Source organism: Hyla sarda, chromosome 6, assembly GCF_029499605.1.
Source record: "Hyla sarda isolate aHylSar1 chromosome 6, aHylSar1.hap1, whole genome shotgun sequence".
NCBI lineage: Eukaryota > Metazoa > Chordata > Amphibia > Anura > Hylidae > Hyla > Hyla sarda.
The window spans coordinates 254,710,760-254,725,796 of NC_079194.1; the positions used below are offsets into that span (position 1 = coordinate 254,710,760).

Below are 15,037 nucleotides of genomic sequence, written 5' to 3' on the forward strand. Positions count from 1 at the left end.
GGAACATTTAACCAACCTTTAAGACGCCCATCAAACTGAGGACTAGTTGCAACCTTGAGCCCAGGATGTGGAAGAAGAAAACAGCTGACACTTGTGAAACAGGAGTGAATGTGTTTACGGACATTCTGGATCTCTTCATGCTGATGTTCCTTTACCTGATGGAACACAGGATTAGGTTACAAAAATAAAATAAATCAGAAATGTAGCGTCATCTGCTCTTCCAGGCTCCACGTATCCAGACATTCCCACAGCAGCCAGAGAACGTCCACCATAATTCTCTCTATATTGAGGAGACTATATTACATTCACGATAAGGATGCGTACAGTTTATATTATGTTGGTGCCTCACTTCAATCTTCACATTTATTTATATTCTTTTTTTGCCTAAATCTGTTTTTATTGTCTAAGTATAGATTTTTTTTCCCCATTTTCTGTACATTATTATGGGGCAGCCATCTTGGATTTTCTGCTCTTTTCAGCAGCCAAACTGGTGTCTAGAGGGGATTCAAACTTCTATGGTAGAGAGTTCTAGACATGCTCTGTGACTTGTGGAGAGGTCACTGTGAGGGGGAGGGGTTAAACTGTGACTGTCACCAATTATAAATGGTGAAACCTTTATTATCTTTATATAGGTGCTACCTACCTCTCTATGTACTTATTACTCTGTCCACTAAGTCTCAATACTATATAATAAAAGCTCTGCACACACCTTATAAGGCCGGGTTCACGCACACTATTTTGGTCTTTATTCTTAGCCAAAACCAAAAGTGGAGCCAACACAGAAAAACTATAATGGAAAGATTTGCATCTCTTTTTTGTGTTTTTGACCCACTGCTTTTTTGACAAAAAAAAATTGACCAAAATACTATGTGTGAACTAAGCCTTAAAGGGGTATTCCGGGCAAAAACATTTTATCCCCTATCCAAAGGATAGGGATAAGATGTCTGATCGCGGGGGGGCCCGCTGCTGAGACTCCCCATGATCTTCCCGCAGCACCCGCATTCTATGTGGGTGCTGAATCTCCAGTTTCGGAAACCTCCGGGTTTCCGGGACTGGGGACATGACGTCACGCCACGCCCCTTCCATTCATGTCTATGGGAGGGGGCGACGCCCCCTCCATTCATGTATACGGGAGTGGGCGTGACGGCCATCACGCCCCCTCCCATAGACATGAATGGAGGGGGCATGGCGTGACGTCACGTCCCCAGTCCAGGAAAGCCGGAGGTTTCCAAAACTGGAGATTCAGCACTTAAATATACTTAAATTGAAGTATATATATATATATATATATATATATATATATATATGTGTGTGTGTGTGTGTGTGTGTGTGTGTGTGTGTGTGTGTGTGTGTGTGTGTGTGTGTGTGTGTGTTCTTTTCATATCTGATGTTTACAAGCATTACAGTCAAATTCTCTGCACTGTTGAGGGGCAATAACCCGAAAGTAACAAATCATGTTTTAAACATTTTTAAAGGGATGCTACTTCCCTGTAGGTGGCACTAGAGAGCAAGCTCTTTTGTAATCCCCTCCAAGAAGCACTGCATGGTCTATAAGACACCACATGGAAGTTTAGTGCCTTCCTCAAGGAGAAACATTACCCTCTCAGGCAAGTGTTTTAATATGTCTAGCTTGGTATAATGGAGGATATTGTAGTGTGGTGTTTTTACAGAGCAGGAACAGCATTGAATTCACAAGTTCTATGAAGTTTTTACAAAGGAGCAGTGGAGTCATTGCCAAAGGCTACCATTTCTGTTGCCACTTTTGATTTTCAAAGGAAGAAAACAGCGGTGGAATTTGGTTGCTATCTGCAGTTGCTCCGTTTGACAACTGATATACAGGATATACAATATCCATAATAAAGAGGACCTGTGGCCAGTACAAAAAAGGAGATTTATTTATGCTTATCGTAAAATCTCTTTCTCGAAGGATCCATTGGGGGACACAGACCTTGGGTGTATGCTGCTGTCTCTAGGAGGTGTGACACTATGGCAACCAGAAAAGTCGGCTCCTCCCAGCAGGATATACCCGCCTCCAGGCCCTGAGGTAATCAGTTTTAGTCCCAGAGCAATAGGAGAAGACCGACAGGTCAAGAGAAAACCACAAACTGTCCGAGCAATCAGAAAAAAAAGCAACTGAACACACCTTCGGACAGATAACTGAAATAGGAACACCAGAAAAAAAGGGTGGGAGCTGTGTCCCCCAAAGGATCCTTCGAGAAAGCTTACAGTAAGCATAAAAAAATCTCCTTTTCTCTATCGGCTCCATTGGGGGACACAGACCATGGGACGTACCAAAGCCGTCTCTTGGGTGGGTAAGGAATTAGACAGGTGGACAGCTGGACCATCGCCACCTGCAACATCTTACAGCCCAGAGTAGCATTTGGGATCTGGCAGCGGTAAGCTCCCGAAATAGCAGACCGGATCCACCGAAAAAATGGTGGCCGCAGAAGCAGGTTGTCCTGTACGACGACCTTCCGGAGAAACAAAAACAGGGAGTCAAACTGCCAAAAGGAAAGAGAGACTGAGAGATAAGTCTGAACAGCCCCCACCACAACCAGGTTGTGGAAAAAAAATGCTTCCAGGGATGAAAGGGGACCGGACAAAAGGACGGTAAGACGGTCTCCTCATTGAGATGAAAAAGTCAAAACTATCTCAGGTAAAAAGGACAGACCTGGACGGAAAACAACTCGTCCTGGTATACAACCAGGAAGGGAGAACGGCAGGAGAGAGCTGCCAGCTCTGACGCCCTCCGAAGAGAGGTAAGAGCAATAAGGAACGCCACCTTCCGGGGAAGGAGGCAAAGAGAAATGTCCCTGAGAAGTAAAAAAGGGGGTGCCTGTAGAGCACCTAAGACCAAGAGTAAGTCCCAAGGGAAAGAAGGGGACTCAGAAGGAGGGACAGGTTGTGCCACTCCCTGAACTAGGTTCGGACATGATAACTGAACGCCAGGGGACGTTGAAAAAAAAGAATGGAAAAGAGCCGAACCTTTGACCCTTAAGGGAGCTGAAAAGCCAACCCTTGTGCCAGCCCCGACTGGAAAGGGAAAGGGGTCGGGAGGGAAAACTACGACCATAGAAACCAGGGCTGAGTTTCACACCAAAGAAAAGAAGACCGCCAGGTATGGAGGCAAATCTTGCAGAGGAAGGCCTGCGAGCCCTCAGCATGGTGCGAACCACTTGGGAAGAGAAGCCGCGGGTCCTCCGAACTGCTGTCTCAACTGCCACACCGTCCAAGGCAGAGACGGTAAATAAGGAAGACGCAGCCTGGAGTACTGCAGGAACCTGACCACGACGACATACCACGCCTACCGGAGCCAGGCTGGGTCACGAAAAAGGAGGAAACGCCCTACTGCGAGTTTCCACAGGGCCCCAAAAAGAGAGGAAGGGGAGGAAACAGATAAGGAAGGGCAAAGCCCGACTACGAGAGAGGAACGCTTCGGTCGTGGCGGGACAAGCAGTGGTCCACGCCAGGAGCGCCCCAGGGGTTGCAGATCACTGTAAACACCCCCGGATGTGGGGACCACTCGGCTTTGACGACTGAGGACCGGCCGAGAAGACCACAGCTCAGGAACAACCGGAATGAAGATAGCAGAGATGGCCGGAAACCTGAGTTCCGCCCAGAAGGGAATTTCCCAAGCAACAAGCAAGGAAAGAATTGCCCTAAGCCCCAACATGTTGATGGGGAAAAGGGCCCCAGGGGCACCAAGGCCCAGACCGGCCGGTCCCTGAAAATACCTCCCCAGCCCGACAGACTGGCAGGAACGGGACAGGAAGGAGCGCCCCTGAAAAAAAAGGAGGAAACGAAGTCACCATAAAAGGGATCAATCTTGCGGTCGAGAGACAATGGAGACCTATCCCATCGGAAGAAAAACGCCAGTTGAAGAGGTCGCCTGACCTGGTACGAGGTCTAGAGAGCAAGAGCGGCAACCACGGAGGCGTCCTCCGGAGGAGAGACGCCTTGGACAAGTTGGAGTAGCGGCTAGCCCTATGAGGGGAGTGACCGTGCCTACCAGAAGATCCAGGGGATGAGTAAGAGAACACTCCCTCATTACGCCTGCAAGAGCGGTAGAATAGGGAGAATGTGAGCGGGACCCTCCGGAGGGCCAGCGTAGAGGACCACTCCAAGGCTGTAGCCAAGCCGGGGAGGGGATAGTAGGGGGAGCAGTGGTGCTGGCGGAAGAAGTGAATTCCGCAGAACCATGGCATGGTAGAATTGCAGCCCCTGTAAGAATAATAGGAGACCATGGCCCTTGCTATTTGCCTAGAAGGAAAGACAATTCCGGGCTCAGCCATATCCAAAAGGAACTGCACAACCAGAAACAACCTTGTCTTTTTTTTTTTTTTTAAACAGGACAGGTTATTGTATTGTTACCACATTCATTCGCTCCTCTCCTTCCGCTCTGTGCTATTTGGGAAACCACTGTGTATAAGTGTGTCCCCAGTGAAGAAGGAGCTGTGAGAGCGATGAACAGCTGAGGAGAGAGAGAGTGAGGGAGGGAGACAGAACGCTTAGGGGCCGGACCTGGGCCCCGGCTGGTCTGACCAAGCTTCTCATTGGCCTTTAAAAAACATCCTCTGCGCGCGCATAGCGCTGATAGCAGAGAAAAAGACTGGCCGCATAATAGAATAGAGATTCCCGTGGCCGTGAGTGGGCGGGGCTAAAACCCGACCAAAGCCCGCGGCCAAAGATAAGAAAATGGCCGAGCTTTAATGGCGTCTTTGTCACACAAAGTAAAAAACACCGCCGGCAGCCCGCAGCTGCCGACAGGAGAGCAGGGCTGAGTTCCGGCGCGATATGACCAGAGATAGGGGCCGCGCTCACTGAGAGCGCAGGAGTCGGCAGTAAATGCCCGAGCAGTGACGGCGTCTGTGAAAAGGCGCTGGGGCTACAACATCCCTCTTAAACTCATTCCTACACCACTGATTTTTATGCAGTCCCCCACTGAGTAAAAAACCCCATTACCTCCCTCCTGAAAGGGTTCCCCACATGTCAGGGAAATAATAATAAAGAGGAGTGGGCTGAAGTAGGGGGCCTCCAGAGGATGCAGAATCCTAGAACCTGCAAGAAAAGGGAGAAAAATACTCACCTTCAGTCTGAAGAACTTACCTCATGAAGTCTTCAGCCAGCTTTGTCACCTGCATCATGCCAGGCTACTATGTGCGAGCGAGGCAAGCAGGAAATAGGGGGACCCGGACCCATGAGGTACAACCCCAGGCGCTGACCGTTGGCGAGAGGGGGTGAACAGCGCATATTCGTAATGTCTGTGCCCCCTCAATCGCAATGGGGAAACAGTGAGCCAGAGTCCCTGAGTCCCCACCTGAAAACAGGAAAGAAAACAGAATAAAAAACTAACACATTCCCTAACTAGGAAAAAAAGAAAACATAAGGCTTGGTCTGGAGAGAACTCCAGACCATGTCCCCTCCTTAAGACACTAAGCTAAGACGGATTACCTCAGGGCCTGGAGGCGGGTATATCCTGCTGGGAGGAGCCGACTTTTCTGGTTGCCATAGTGTCATACCTCCTAGAGACAGCAGCATACACCCATGGTCTGTGTCCCCCAATGGAGCCGATAGAGAAAACACATGTTTCCTTTAGATTACTTCATAGCCTCAATGCCCTGATACCAACAGTGTTTTTTGGAATGCTCCCCTGTTCCTGAGATATATACTATGTGTTTGATATTTCACTAAACAGTCAGATGGACAGAAACTTTATTGCAAAAGGGGGAGGGGGGGTTAAAGGGGTTATCCACCATAAGGTGATTTTAGTACGTACCTGGCAGACAGTAATGGACATGCTTAGGAAGGATCTGCGCTTGTCATGAGATTACCATAACACTGTAGCTAGCTTTTTGTGAACTTGTATTTCCTGTTTGACTGTTCTTTTTTTTGAGTACAAATCCCACAATTCTATTTTCTTCCTTCCCACTCATCAGCCACCCCACCCATTGAAACATAAATGAGCTGCATCCATTCAAAAGACCTGTGGTTTTCAATCAGGGTGCCTACAGCTGTTGCATTAGTTGCAGATTGATCCCTCCACCCATTGAAGCAGACAGGCTCCCTGTCATCAGCTGACTAGTGAGTCAGGTCTCGGCCGCATTGCAACCTGGGAAAAATCCGAGACAGCAGTCATTTTGTATGCTGGTAAAAACTAAATAGTGGGGTGAAAATCACAGAAGAATTGTGAGAAAACCGTCACACACAGGTACAGACACTATATTATGAACTACATTAACTTTACAGCTCCTGTAGCATAGTCAAATAAAAAAAATTCCCGGAATAACCCTTTAAATCTTAGAGACTCAAGGGGGTACTTTTTAAAAGCCAGCTATACATATTATGCCACACAGCTGACAATACATTCTATAGCAGTGTTCTTCAACCTGCAGACCTCCAGATGTTGCAAAACTACAACTCCCAGCATGCCCGGACAGCCATCGGCTGTCCGGGCATGCTGGGAGTTGTAGTTCTGAAACATCTGGAGGTCCGCAGGTTGAAGACCACTGTTCTATAGAATAAAATGTCATTATTAACCATGGTACCATTGTATTTAGTATATATGGCATATCAGTCAGAGAATAAAACCCTCAGTAGTCTAAATAACAAGAATCCTCAATCACATTCTATTCTAAATGTGCTGCTTAGAAGCTGTAGGTCTCCCTTCGAATAAATGTGACTTATGGGACCTTCAAGGAGGGGCTAACATATTTATTTTAAGCACGCACTACTGGACAGAACCTGGCAACAAAAAAAGGAAAATCAATCCTATAAATACACAGGTTGCACTTACCCGCAATCGCTTTTCTAGAAACTTCTCACCTCCTTCAGCTCCATATGGATATTCATAGGGAAAGCTCCAATCACGAACCAAAAACATCAAGGTCTAAAAGAGGAATTAAATAGAAATCTCATAGTCAGTTATTACACAAGATCTTTGTATATCACACAATATCTTAACATATACAACAAGGCATTTTTTTAATCAAGATTTCTAATTTTAATAAAGAAGGTACAACAACAAGGCATTATAGGGGTACTCCGCTGGAAGACATTTTTTTTTAATCAACGGGTGTCAGAAAGTTAAACAGATTTGTAAATTGCTTCTATTTAAAAATCTTAATCCTTCCAGTACTTATCAGTTGCTGTATGATCCACAGGAAGTTCTTTTCCTTTTGAATTTCCTTTCTTTCTGACCACAGTGCTCTCTACTGACACCTTTGTCTATTTTAGGAGCTGTCCAGAGTAGGAGCAAATCCCCATAGCAAACCTATCCTGCTCTGGACAGTTCCTAAAACGGACAGAGGTGTCAGCAGAGAGCACTGTGGTCAGACAGAAAATAAATTCAAAAAGAAAAGAACTTCCTGTTGAGCATACAGCAGCTGAGAAATACTGGAAACATAAAGATTTTTTATTAGAAGTAATTTACAAAACTTTCTGGCACCAGTTGATTTAAAATAAAAGAAAAAAAAGTGGAGTACCCCTTTAATAAGGAGGAAAAAAAAGGGATGTTTGTCCCTGGTTGGAACACCATAATCTAGGACAGGGGTGGCTCCTAGGTTAGCAATTTTCTTACCAACACCTTCCAAGAGCCATAAGTTTATTTTACTGCCAATAAAGTTATTGTACGTATTACCTTTATGCAGAACTAGTTGTTTTCATTGGCACCATTTGGGATACATAGAAATACTGATTAAATGGGCACTGTCACTTAAAAAAAACTTTGGTCATGTTGTAGAGACAAATGTTTTGATTGGTCAGGCTCGGGGTTATCTTGCTACCCATTGACTACAATGGGTCTGCAGCAAATCTGCTGCAAATTTTCCACAATACGTATGTAAGAACAAACCCTAATGCTGGGTTGAAATGGCAGAATAAGTTATATACAACCAAGGAACCAGTTTCATTCAGGAGTACGGAGATGTAAAACAAGGTGACCACAATTATTGCACTAATTGAACTTGATGTCAGATTTATTTCTGCTATTTTTTTTTATACAAATGTCACATACAGCATTCTCCTCTCCAGTTCTGGATACTTTGCAGATAAGCGGCTTCCTAGGTTACAGTGAAAAAACCATTACGTAAAGAAACACTGTTTGTTGAACAGGGCCTCTTGCAAGTTGTCGATGTAGAGCTAGTAATGCGAAGGAGGCTTCAAAGCCAAATACATTTCACCACAGACCATCAATGCAGGGCATCGGATATTTGTTATGGTAAGTACTACATAGTGACTTACTTGAAATGGCTTCAGGAATATCTCATCCATTGCCAATCGTCCATATTCAGTAAAGAGCTGGAAAAAAGAAATTGGACTATTAAATTATCACCACAGTTCAGTCATTACTAATATAGTGTAACTTATGCACTTGTGCTACATTGAACTCTCTTTTTAGTCACACACATCAGCGAAGCAGCATCTGCACCCAATGCAACATAACTGCTCAAAAGAAACACATCAGGTTGTATTAATCTGTCTGAGACAAAAATGGGTCTGATTTTTTAGGTCTCTGAGCGATAGCAACCAATCACAGCTCATCTTTACTTTTACCAGATCAAAAGTGAGCTGTGATTGGTTGTCAGTAATTTTATATATATATATATATATATATATATATATATACACACACACACACACACACACACCAGTATATACACACACACACGGAGGCGGAAATATCGCCTGTGCAGCTGGTGGAGCTGCACAGGGGCCCAGCGTGTGTGATGGCCTGCCGCTGGGCTGGGCCTACCATGGGACCCGGTGTAGGCATGTGGAATTTGTATCATCCAACGCCCAGGACATGCAGTTACGGGCGCTGGGCAGGTAATTTCTTCTGGCATTTAGCCCTGCTTCGGGCAAGCAGCGCTAAATGCCAGAGGAAATTCACATATGATGGGGCAACCAGTCTTGCCCTGCCACTAAACTGCTAGTAAGCAACTGCTATTTACATCCAGGTGGAGGTGCGAGGTGAGTGACATCATCGCCACTTCACTTGTAGTGCGCACCTCCGCCAGGAAGTCCCCGTAGGCAGATGTAAGTGTGTCTAGGTGTGTGTGTGTGTGTGTCTGTGTCTAGGTGTGTGTGTGTGTGTGTGTGTCTGTGTCTATTGTGTGTGTGTGTGTGTTGGGGTTGAGGGGGCTATACTACCCAATGTGGGGAAACTATGCTACCTAATGTGGGGAAACTATGCTACCTAATGTGGGGAGACTGCTGCCTATCTATTGCAGATTAATGTGTGTGTTGCAGTGGAATTTTATGGCATAGTACTTTTTTTTTGGGGGGGGGGGGGGAAACCAGGCAGCACAATGTTTTGGGCCGTCCCTGGCCCTTTCATACTAGTGAGAGCTTACTAATACCCCTCCGGCCTCCGCCTCCATCCAGATCTCCTCCAGACGCACTGCGTACAGCGTGCACTATGACCTGATGCTGTACGCAGTCAGGTCACGTGAGTGTGCAGTGCAGGCTGAGTAAGGTCATGTGACTGTGCAGCGCAGGCGCTCACTTAGGGGCACCCCGGCAGACATGGAGAGCAGTGGAGCAGGAGAGTTAAGTTTGATTTATTGGGGCCCACCAGTACGAGTGACATATAAGGGGGGGGGGGGGTCCTGAACAATTGACGTATGGGGTGGGGGGGGGGGGGGGGGGGAAGGGCCAAGGCACATTCTTTGCACAGGGGCCCTCTGCTGTCTGTGTCTGCCCCTGCACACACACATACATATATATATACATCTTCTACAGCCTCCTGCAGTGTCCTGTTCTCAATGTAATTGAGTCAGTATCCTTGTGTCTCCTCTCTCCGCTTTCTTTTAATCTACATTGAGACCAGATCATAGGTGAACTTTTGTATGGTCATAAATCACAACACTTTTTTCCCTTACACTGGCATAGTGCCAATTTATACTGGAAAATAACATGAAAACGTGATGTGAAGCAGTTCCTTCAGGAGAGGTGAGAAGGGCTGATAAACACGTCAGTACGAGCTTCTCCAACAGACCTAACTCTGAATGGAACACAAGAGGCCACAGAAAAAATGAGCAATACATTTAATAAACTCACAAAAAAGGAAACAGAACATGGCTACATATCCATGACTTGTACAATGATCGTATTGCTTCTCAGCATAATTTAAAAAACTATCCCTGGAGGAAAAAACAAAAGTGCAAAAACTGAAAAACTCTTGGTCCTTACGGGGTTAAACCCCATCGATGTGTTGCCTGCAATTTGTTACAGAATACATCCAAACTTTCTGATACCTTTAGAAGTTACTCTGTGTGTATCTATATATATAAAACTCAACGTGTGTGTGTGTGTGTGTATCTATATTATTTATATATATATATATATATATATATATATATATATATATATATATATATATATACACACATACATATAACTCAATGGGGGAGATTTATCAAAACCTGTCCAGAGGAAAAGTTGCTGAGTTGTCCATTACAACCAATCAGATCGCTTCTTTCATTTTGCAGAGGCCTTTTGAGAAATGAAAGAAGCAAGCTGATTGGTTGCTATGGGCAACTAGGCAACATTTCATCTGGACAGATTTTGATAAATCTCCCTCAATGTGTATGTATGTATGTATGTATGTGTGTGTATGTATGTGTGTATGTTCCAGCATCACGTCCAAACGGCTAAAGATATTAACATGAAACTTGGCACATATGTTACTTATATGTCAACAACAAACATAGGATAGGTGATTTAACCCTTACTCACCCCCATTTGCCAGGGGCGGGGTTTATGTTTAAAATCCCATACAAGTCTATGGGAAATATATGTTACCACATAACTTCCAAACGGCTGAAGATATTTCGATAATACTTGGTCACATGTTACTTATAGGTCCACTTAAAATATAGGATAGTTAATTTAACCCTTAACTACCCCCATTTGTAAGGGCCCCAAATCAATGGGAAATGTATGTTCCCACATAACTTCCGTACGGCTGGAGATATTTCAATACCTGGTACACATATTACAGGTCAGGATAGGAGGTCGGGAGTAGGAGGACGGCAGTAGGAGGACGAGATAGGAGGACGAGATAGGAGGACGGGATATGAAGTCAAAAGCTTCCTCTGTTGATTTTCCTCCACAACAAGGATTAGGAAGGAAAACCGGGCAACGCCGGGTACTTAGGTAGTGTGTGTATATATATATATATATTATATATATATATATATATATACATACATACATACACACACACACACACTAGGTCCAATAACAGGCTGAAAAAGACATAACAAATGCATGTAAAGCCACAAGAGCTGAATTTCTTTCCCCTACCTGAAGTTGTTGGAGATCATCCTCTTGTATGTTCTGGGATAAGTTGTAAATCTATATGGTAAGGAGATGTTAGGGGAAGTAGATGATGGTACATAACATCAAACATACACACAGGATGGATTTTAAATGTGCCAGATTTTTCAAAGTGTCTCATGCAAGTTGGTAAATCTATAGAATGTCTGGTTTCAGTTTATACCAACCTTAAAGGGGTACTCCACTTGAAAAAAAATTTTTTTTTTTAATCAAGCTGGTGCCAGAAAGTTAAACAGATTTGTAAATTACTTGTACTAAAAAAATCTTACCCCTTCCATAGGAAGAAGTTCTTTTCTTTTTGAATTTCCTTTCTGCCTGACCACAGTGCTCTCTGCTGACACCTCTGTCCATTTTAGGAAATGTCCAGAGCAGGAGCAAATCCCCATAGAAAACTTAATCTGCTCTGGACAGTTCCTAAAATGGACAGAGGTGTCAGCAGAGAGCACTGTGGTCAGACAGAAAGGAAATTCAAAAAGAAAAGAACTTCATGTGGGGCATATAGAAGCTGATAAGTATTGGAAGGATTAAGATTTTTCAATAGAAGTAATTTACAAATCTGTTAAACTTTCTGGTATCCGTTGATTAAAAAAAAAAAAAAAAAGCTTTTCCAAGGGAGTACCCCTTTAAGTAGGTGCACTTTAAACCAGAATCATGTGGCAAAGTTTCATATAGACCATGCCCCCTCTCAACATAGTATATAAACACATTATGAATGTAGGGCAAACTCATCTCGTTTTTGGCACAAATTACGCCACAATTCTGGCACTTTTGCAATAGTAAATCTGGGCCTGTGTGTTTAAGGGGTTATTTGGCCTTACAGAATGGATGGTCTACCCTCAGGTCAGCATAAGTCAATGGGGTCTGTAGGGCGCTACCAGTGTTTGCCATAAGATCTGGTACAGTGCTGTGGCTTCGGTTTCTGACTGAAGCAACAAAAATAGTCTGAACAGGCCCTAAAATGTATGGAGCTCTGGCCTGGTTTTTAGGCTTCAGAAGTAAAAAGGAACCCCGGGAAACATAGATATTTACAATTGGAGAAGAATGTGACAAAAGTAAAATAGGAAGGTATATTTTTACTACACAATGATACAGAAGGCTCCAGAAAGAATGGATAAGGCTACAAAAGTTTAAACTTTAGTATCAGCTATTGTAACATCGGCCATCAGGACAGAAATAGTAGGCCCTCATACCCCTCATACACATTACAGCAGATGGTTTGGCTGACAATGTCTCTAATATGTAAGGCAAGCTTAAAGGGGTACTCTGCTGCTTAGCATTTGGAACAAACTGTTCCGAACGCTGGAGCCGGCAGCTCGTGACATCATGGGCCGCCCCATCATGATGTCACGCCCCACCCCCCTCAATGCATGTCTATGGGAGGGGGCGTGACAGCCGTCATGCCCCCTCCCATAGACTTGCATCGAGGGGGCGGGGCGTGACATCATGAGGGGGTGGAGCTATGAAGTCGCGAGCTCCGGACTCAAGCGTTCGGAACAGTTTGTTCCAAACACCGGGCAACGGAGAACCCCTTTAAGTGACGATAAGAGGAACATTTGATTAAAAGGAACAGATGATACAGGAATATCCCGTATTATAGGTAAACCAAATGCAAAATGAAAACAACAGTGCACTTTAAGATTCACTGACCTGGATGGAACTTGTCATGGTACTCAGAGCAAAAATGGTAGCACAGTCCTTTACTGTAGACTGACTGTCAAATGCACCTTGTGTGTCCATCAGGACCACGGCAACCTGATAAGCAAGGGAACAAAATTACTTAAGAGTTATCCTAAAAGGGTGTTCCAATGACAGATCTAAGAATACTGAATCAGGAGGCTCTGCTGTTTCTGTACATCCCGTGAACAACAATAATGAAAAAAACTACCTCCATGTTTTAGCTGGCTCTCCTCTGCTTCTCTTTGCCTTTGTGATAAACTATAGGATTTAGGGGACTACACATTCTCCCTATAAGTGGAGGTCCTATGGATGGGACCCGCACATATTTATGGCATATCCTAATGGTGTGTGATAAATGTCTTTTGATGCATGAGAAATATATTTATATTAAAATGTAATAGACAATTGAATGACTATATCTCACCTCCTTACCATCCGGTTTCTTCATGGTGAACACCTCACTCCAGATTTGGATACCAGTTGTGTCAGGTTCAGAACCCCCTTTCCAAGAAAATCCAGTAAGAGGCTCATCCTCCTCCCCCAGCCAGGTCTTTGAACCAGCATCTTTCTGCAGAGCACATAAAATCAGAGACTATAAAGGGTTTGTTTGTGGTCCCCACAAGAGAAATGGAGGAATGTCCCAAGTTATGCAGAATATTATGGCAAGTAGCATTGAAATTTGTATATTAACAAGACATGATTTATTTTAGATAATGTAATGTTCCCCAACCTTTTGCTCTCAAACTGATCTTTTTATACCTAGGCCAGTAACCATGACAAGGGAGCGTCTGCTACATCTAGAGGAAAGAAGGTTTCACCATCAACACAGACAGAGATTCTTTACTGTAAGAGCAGAGAGACTATGAAACACTCCGCCACATGATGTTGTGATGTCGACTCAAACAAGTATAAGGGGGGCCTGGATGTTTATTCTGGAAAAATATTATATTACAAGTTATGAATACTGGATTTATGGGAATAGTATGTTGATCTGATCATCATAATGGAGTCGGAAAGGAATTTTTGCCCGTGCACCAAGCCTGTCGCAAGACTAAGAAGCATAAAAGACGAACAGGACCACGGTTTGGGGGTTGGAAAGTATCATTATAATAAGTGTCACCTGCACTACACACCTGAAAAAACAGGTTAATGCCATTGATGCTGATGACAGTTTCCCTTTGAAGCGTTAGCTTCATTTGTTAAAACTTTTCCAAAAACATGTAAAAAGTTTGCAGCGCACAGGGGCCCCGATTTAATAATGTCAACCCAACTCTTTTTCTTGGGTTGTGCGACTAAATTTGTGTCGCATAGCCCATGCAACACTTTGTGCGACACAATTTCCTGACACAAAATACCATCAAAATGGGCATGGTTAGCTGAAAAAGGGGCATGTTTCCGACAAAAAAGAAAGAAAAAAAAACACTGAGTATGATGAAAAACTCACAGGAAAACGTGTGAATTCTGCTTCACCAAATCAAAGAAAAATGGTCCTTGGGTTAATAACTATAAAGAACTAATCCCCTTATTAGAGGGGGCAGCCCCTCCGGGGAATGGTACCCTAAACTAAAGACCCCCCTAAAATATAACTTATTGTAAATCTTATAGTTAACATAGTATCAGGACAACAAAATAGTGAGGGTTAAAATTATCAGACTGGTTGTGGTGACAGTTTGCTCATTGCCCACTAGGTGGTGCTGATGTCTCTGTATTTGTTTTACATTCACTGGACTATGAAACGTCCTAGTGCTGAGCCTTACAGAGACTCTTTCTCTGGTCCGTTTACCACAACCTGCCTGGCTAAAATCAGTCTGCACCTGCTTCACCAAAATCCGACAGCTCTGAGCTGTCGGGAAATTACTCAAAACTGAGTGAATCCTACCCCCATCATGAGACAGATTCTGTTCCATGTTTGGGGTATTAGTACAGGGGCTGAGGGTATATGTCTGCCCCCCCCCTCCCCCCCGCAGTGCTTCTTTATATCTTTCCCCCTGCTGCGCTATGCAAGTCTTGCTCCTCGCAGCGC

General features: G+C 44.2%; 1 protein-coding gene across 7 annotated transcripts in view; it reads right to left on the reverse strand.

Annotated features, from left to right (window-relative positions):
* Positions 1 to 15,037, reverse strand: part of ATL3 (atlastin GTPase 3) — a 56,055-nt gene that overhangs the window by 14,098 nt on the left and 26,920 nt on the right. For all 7 annotated transcript variants that reach the window (XM_056526985.1, XM_056526986.1, XM_056526990.1 and 4 more), the window contains 6 exons: positions 13,439 to 13,582; positions 12,985 to 13,089; positions 11,305 to 11,355; positions 8,239 to 8,295; positions 6,794 to 6,886; positions 17 to 155 (listed from right to left, as the gene is read on the reverse strand). In XM_056526985.1, the coding sequence (XP_056382960.1) occupies positions 17 to 155; positions 6,794 to 6,886; positions 8,239 to 8,295; positions 11,305 to 11,355; positions 12,985 to 13,089; positions 13,439 to 13,582 (589 nt within the window). The remainder of the gene's footprint in view (positions 1 to 16; positions 156 to 6,793; positions 6,887 to 8,238; positions 8,296 to 11,304; positions 11,356 to 12,984; positions 13,090 to 13,438; positions 13,583 to 15,037) is intronic.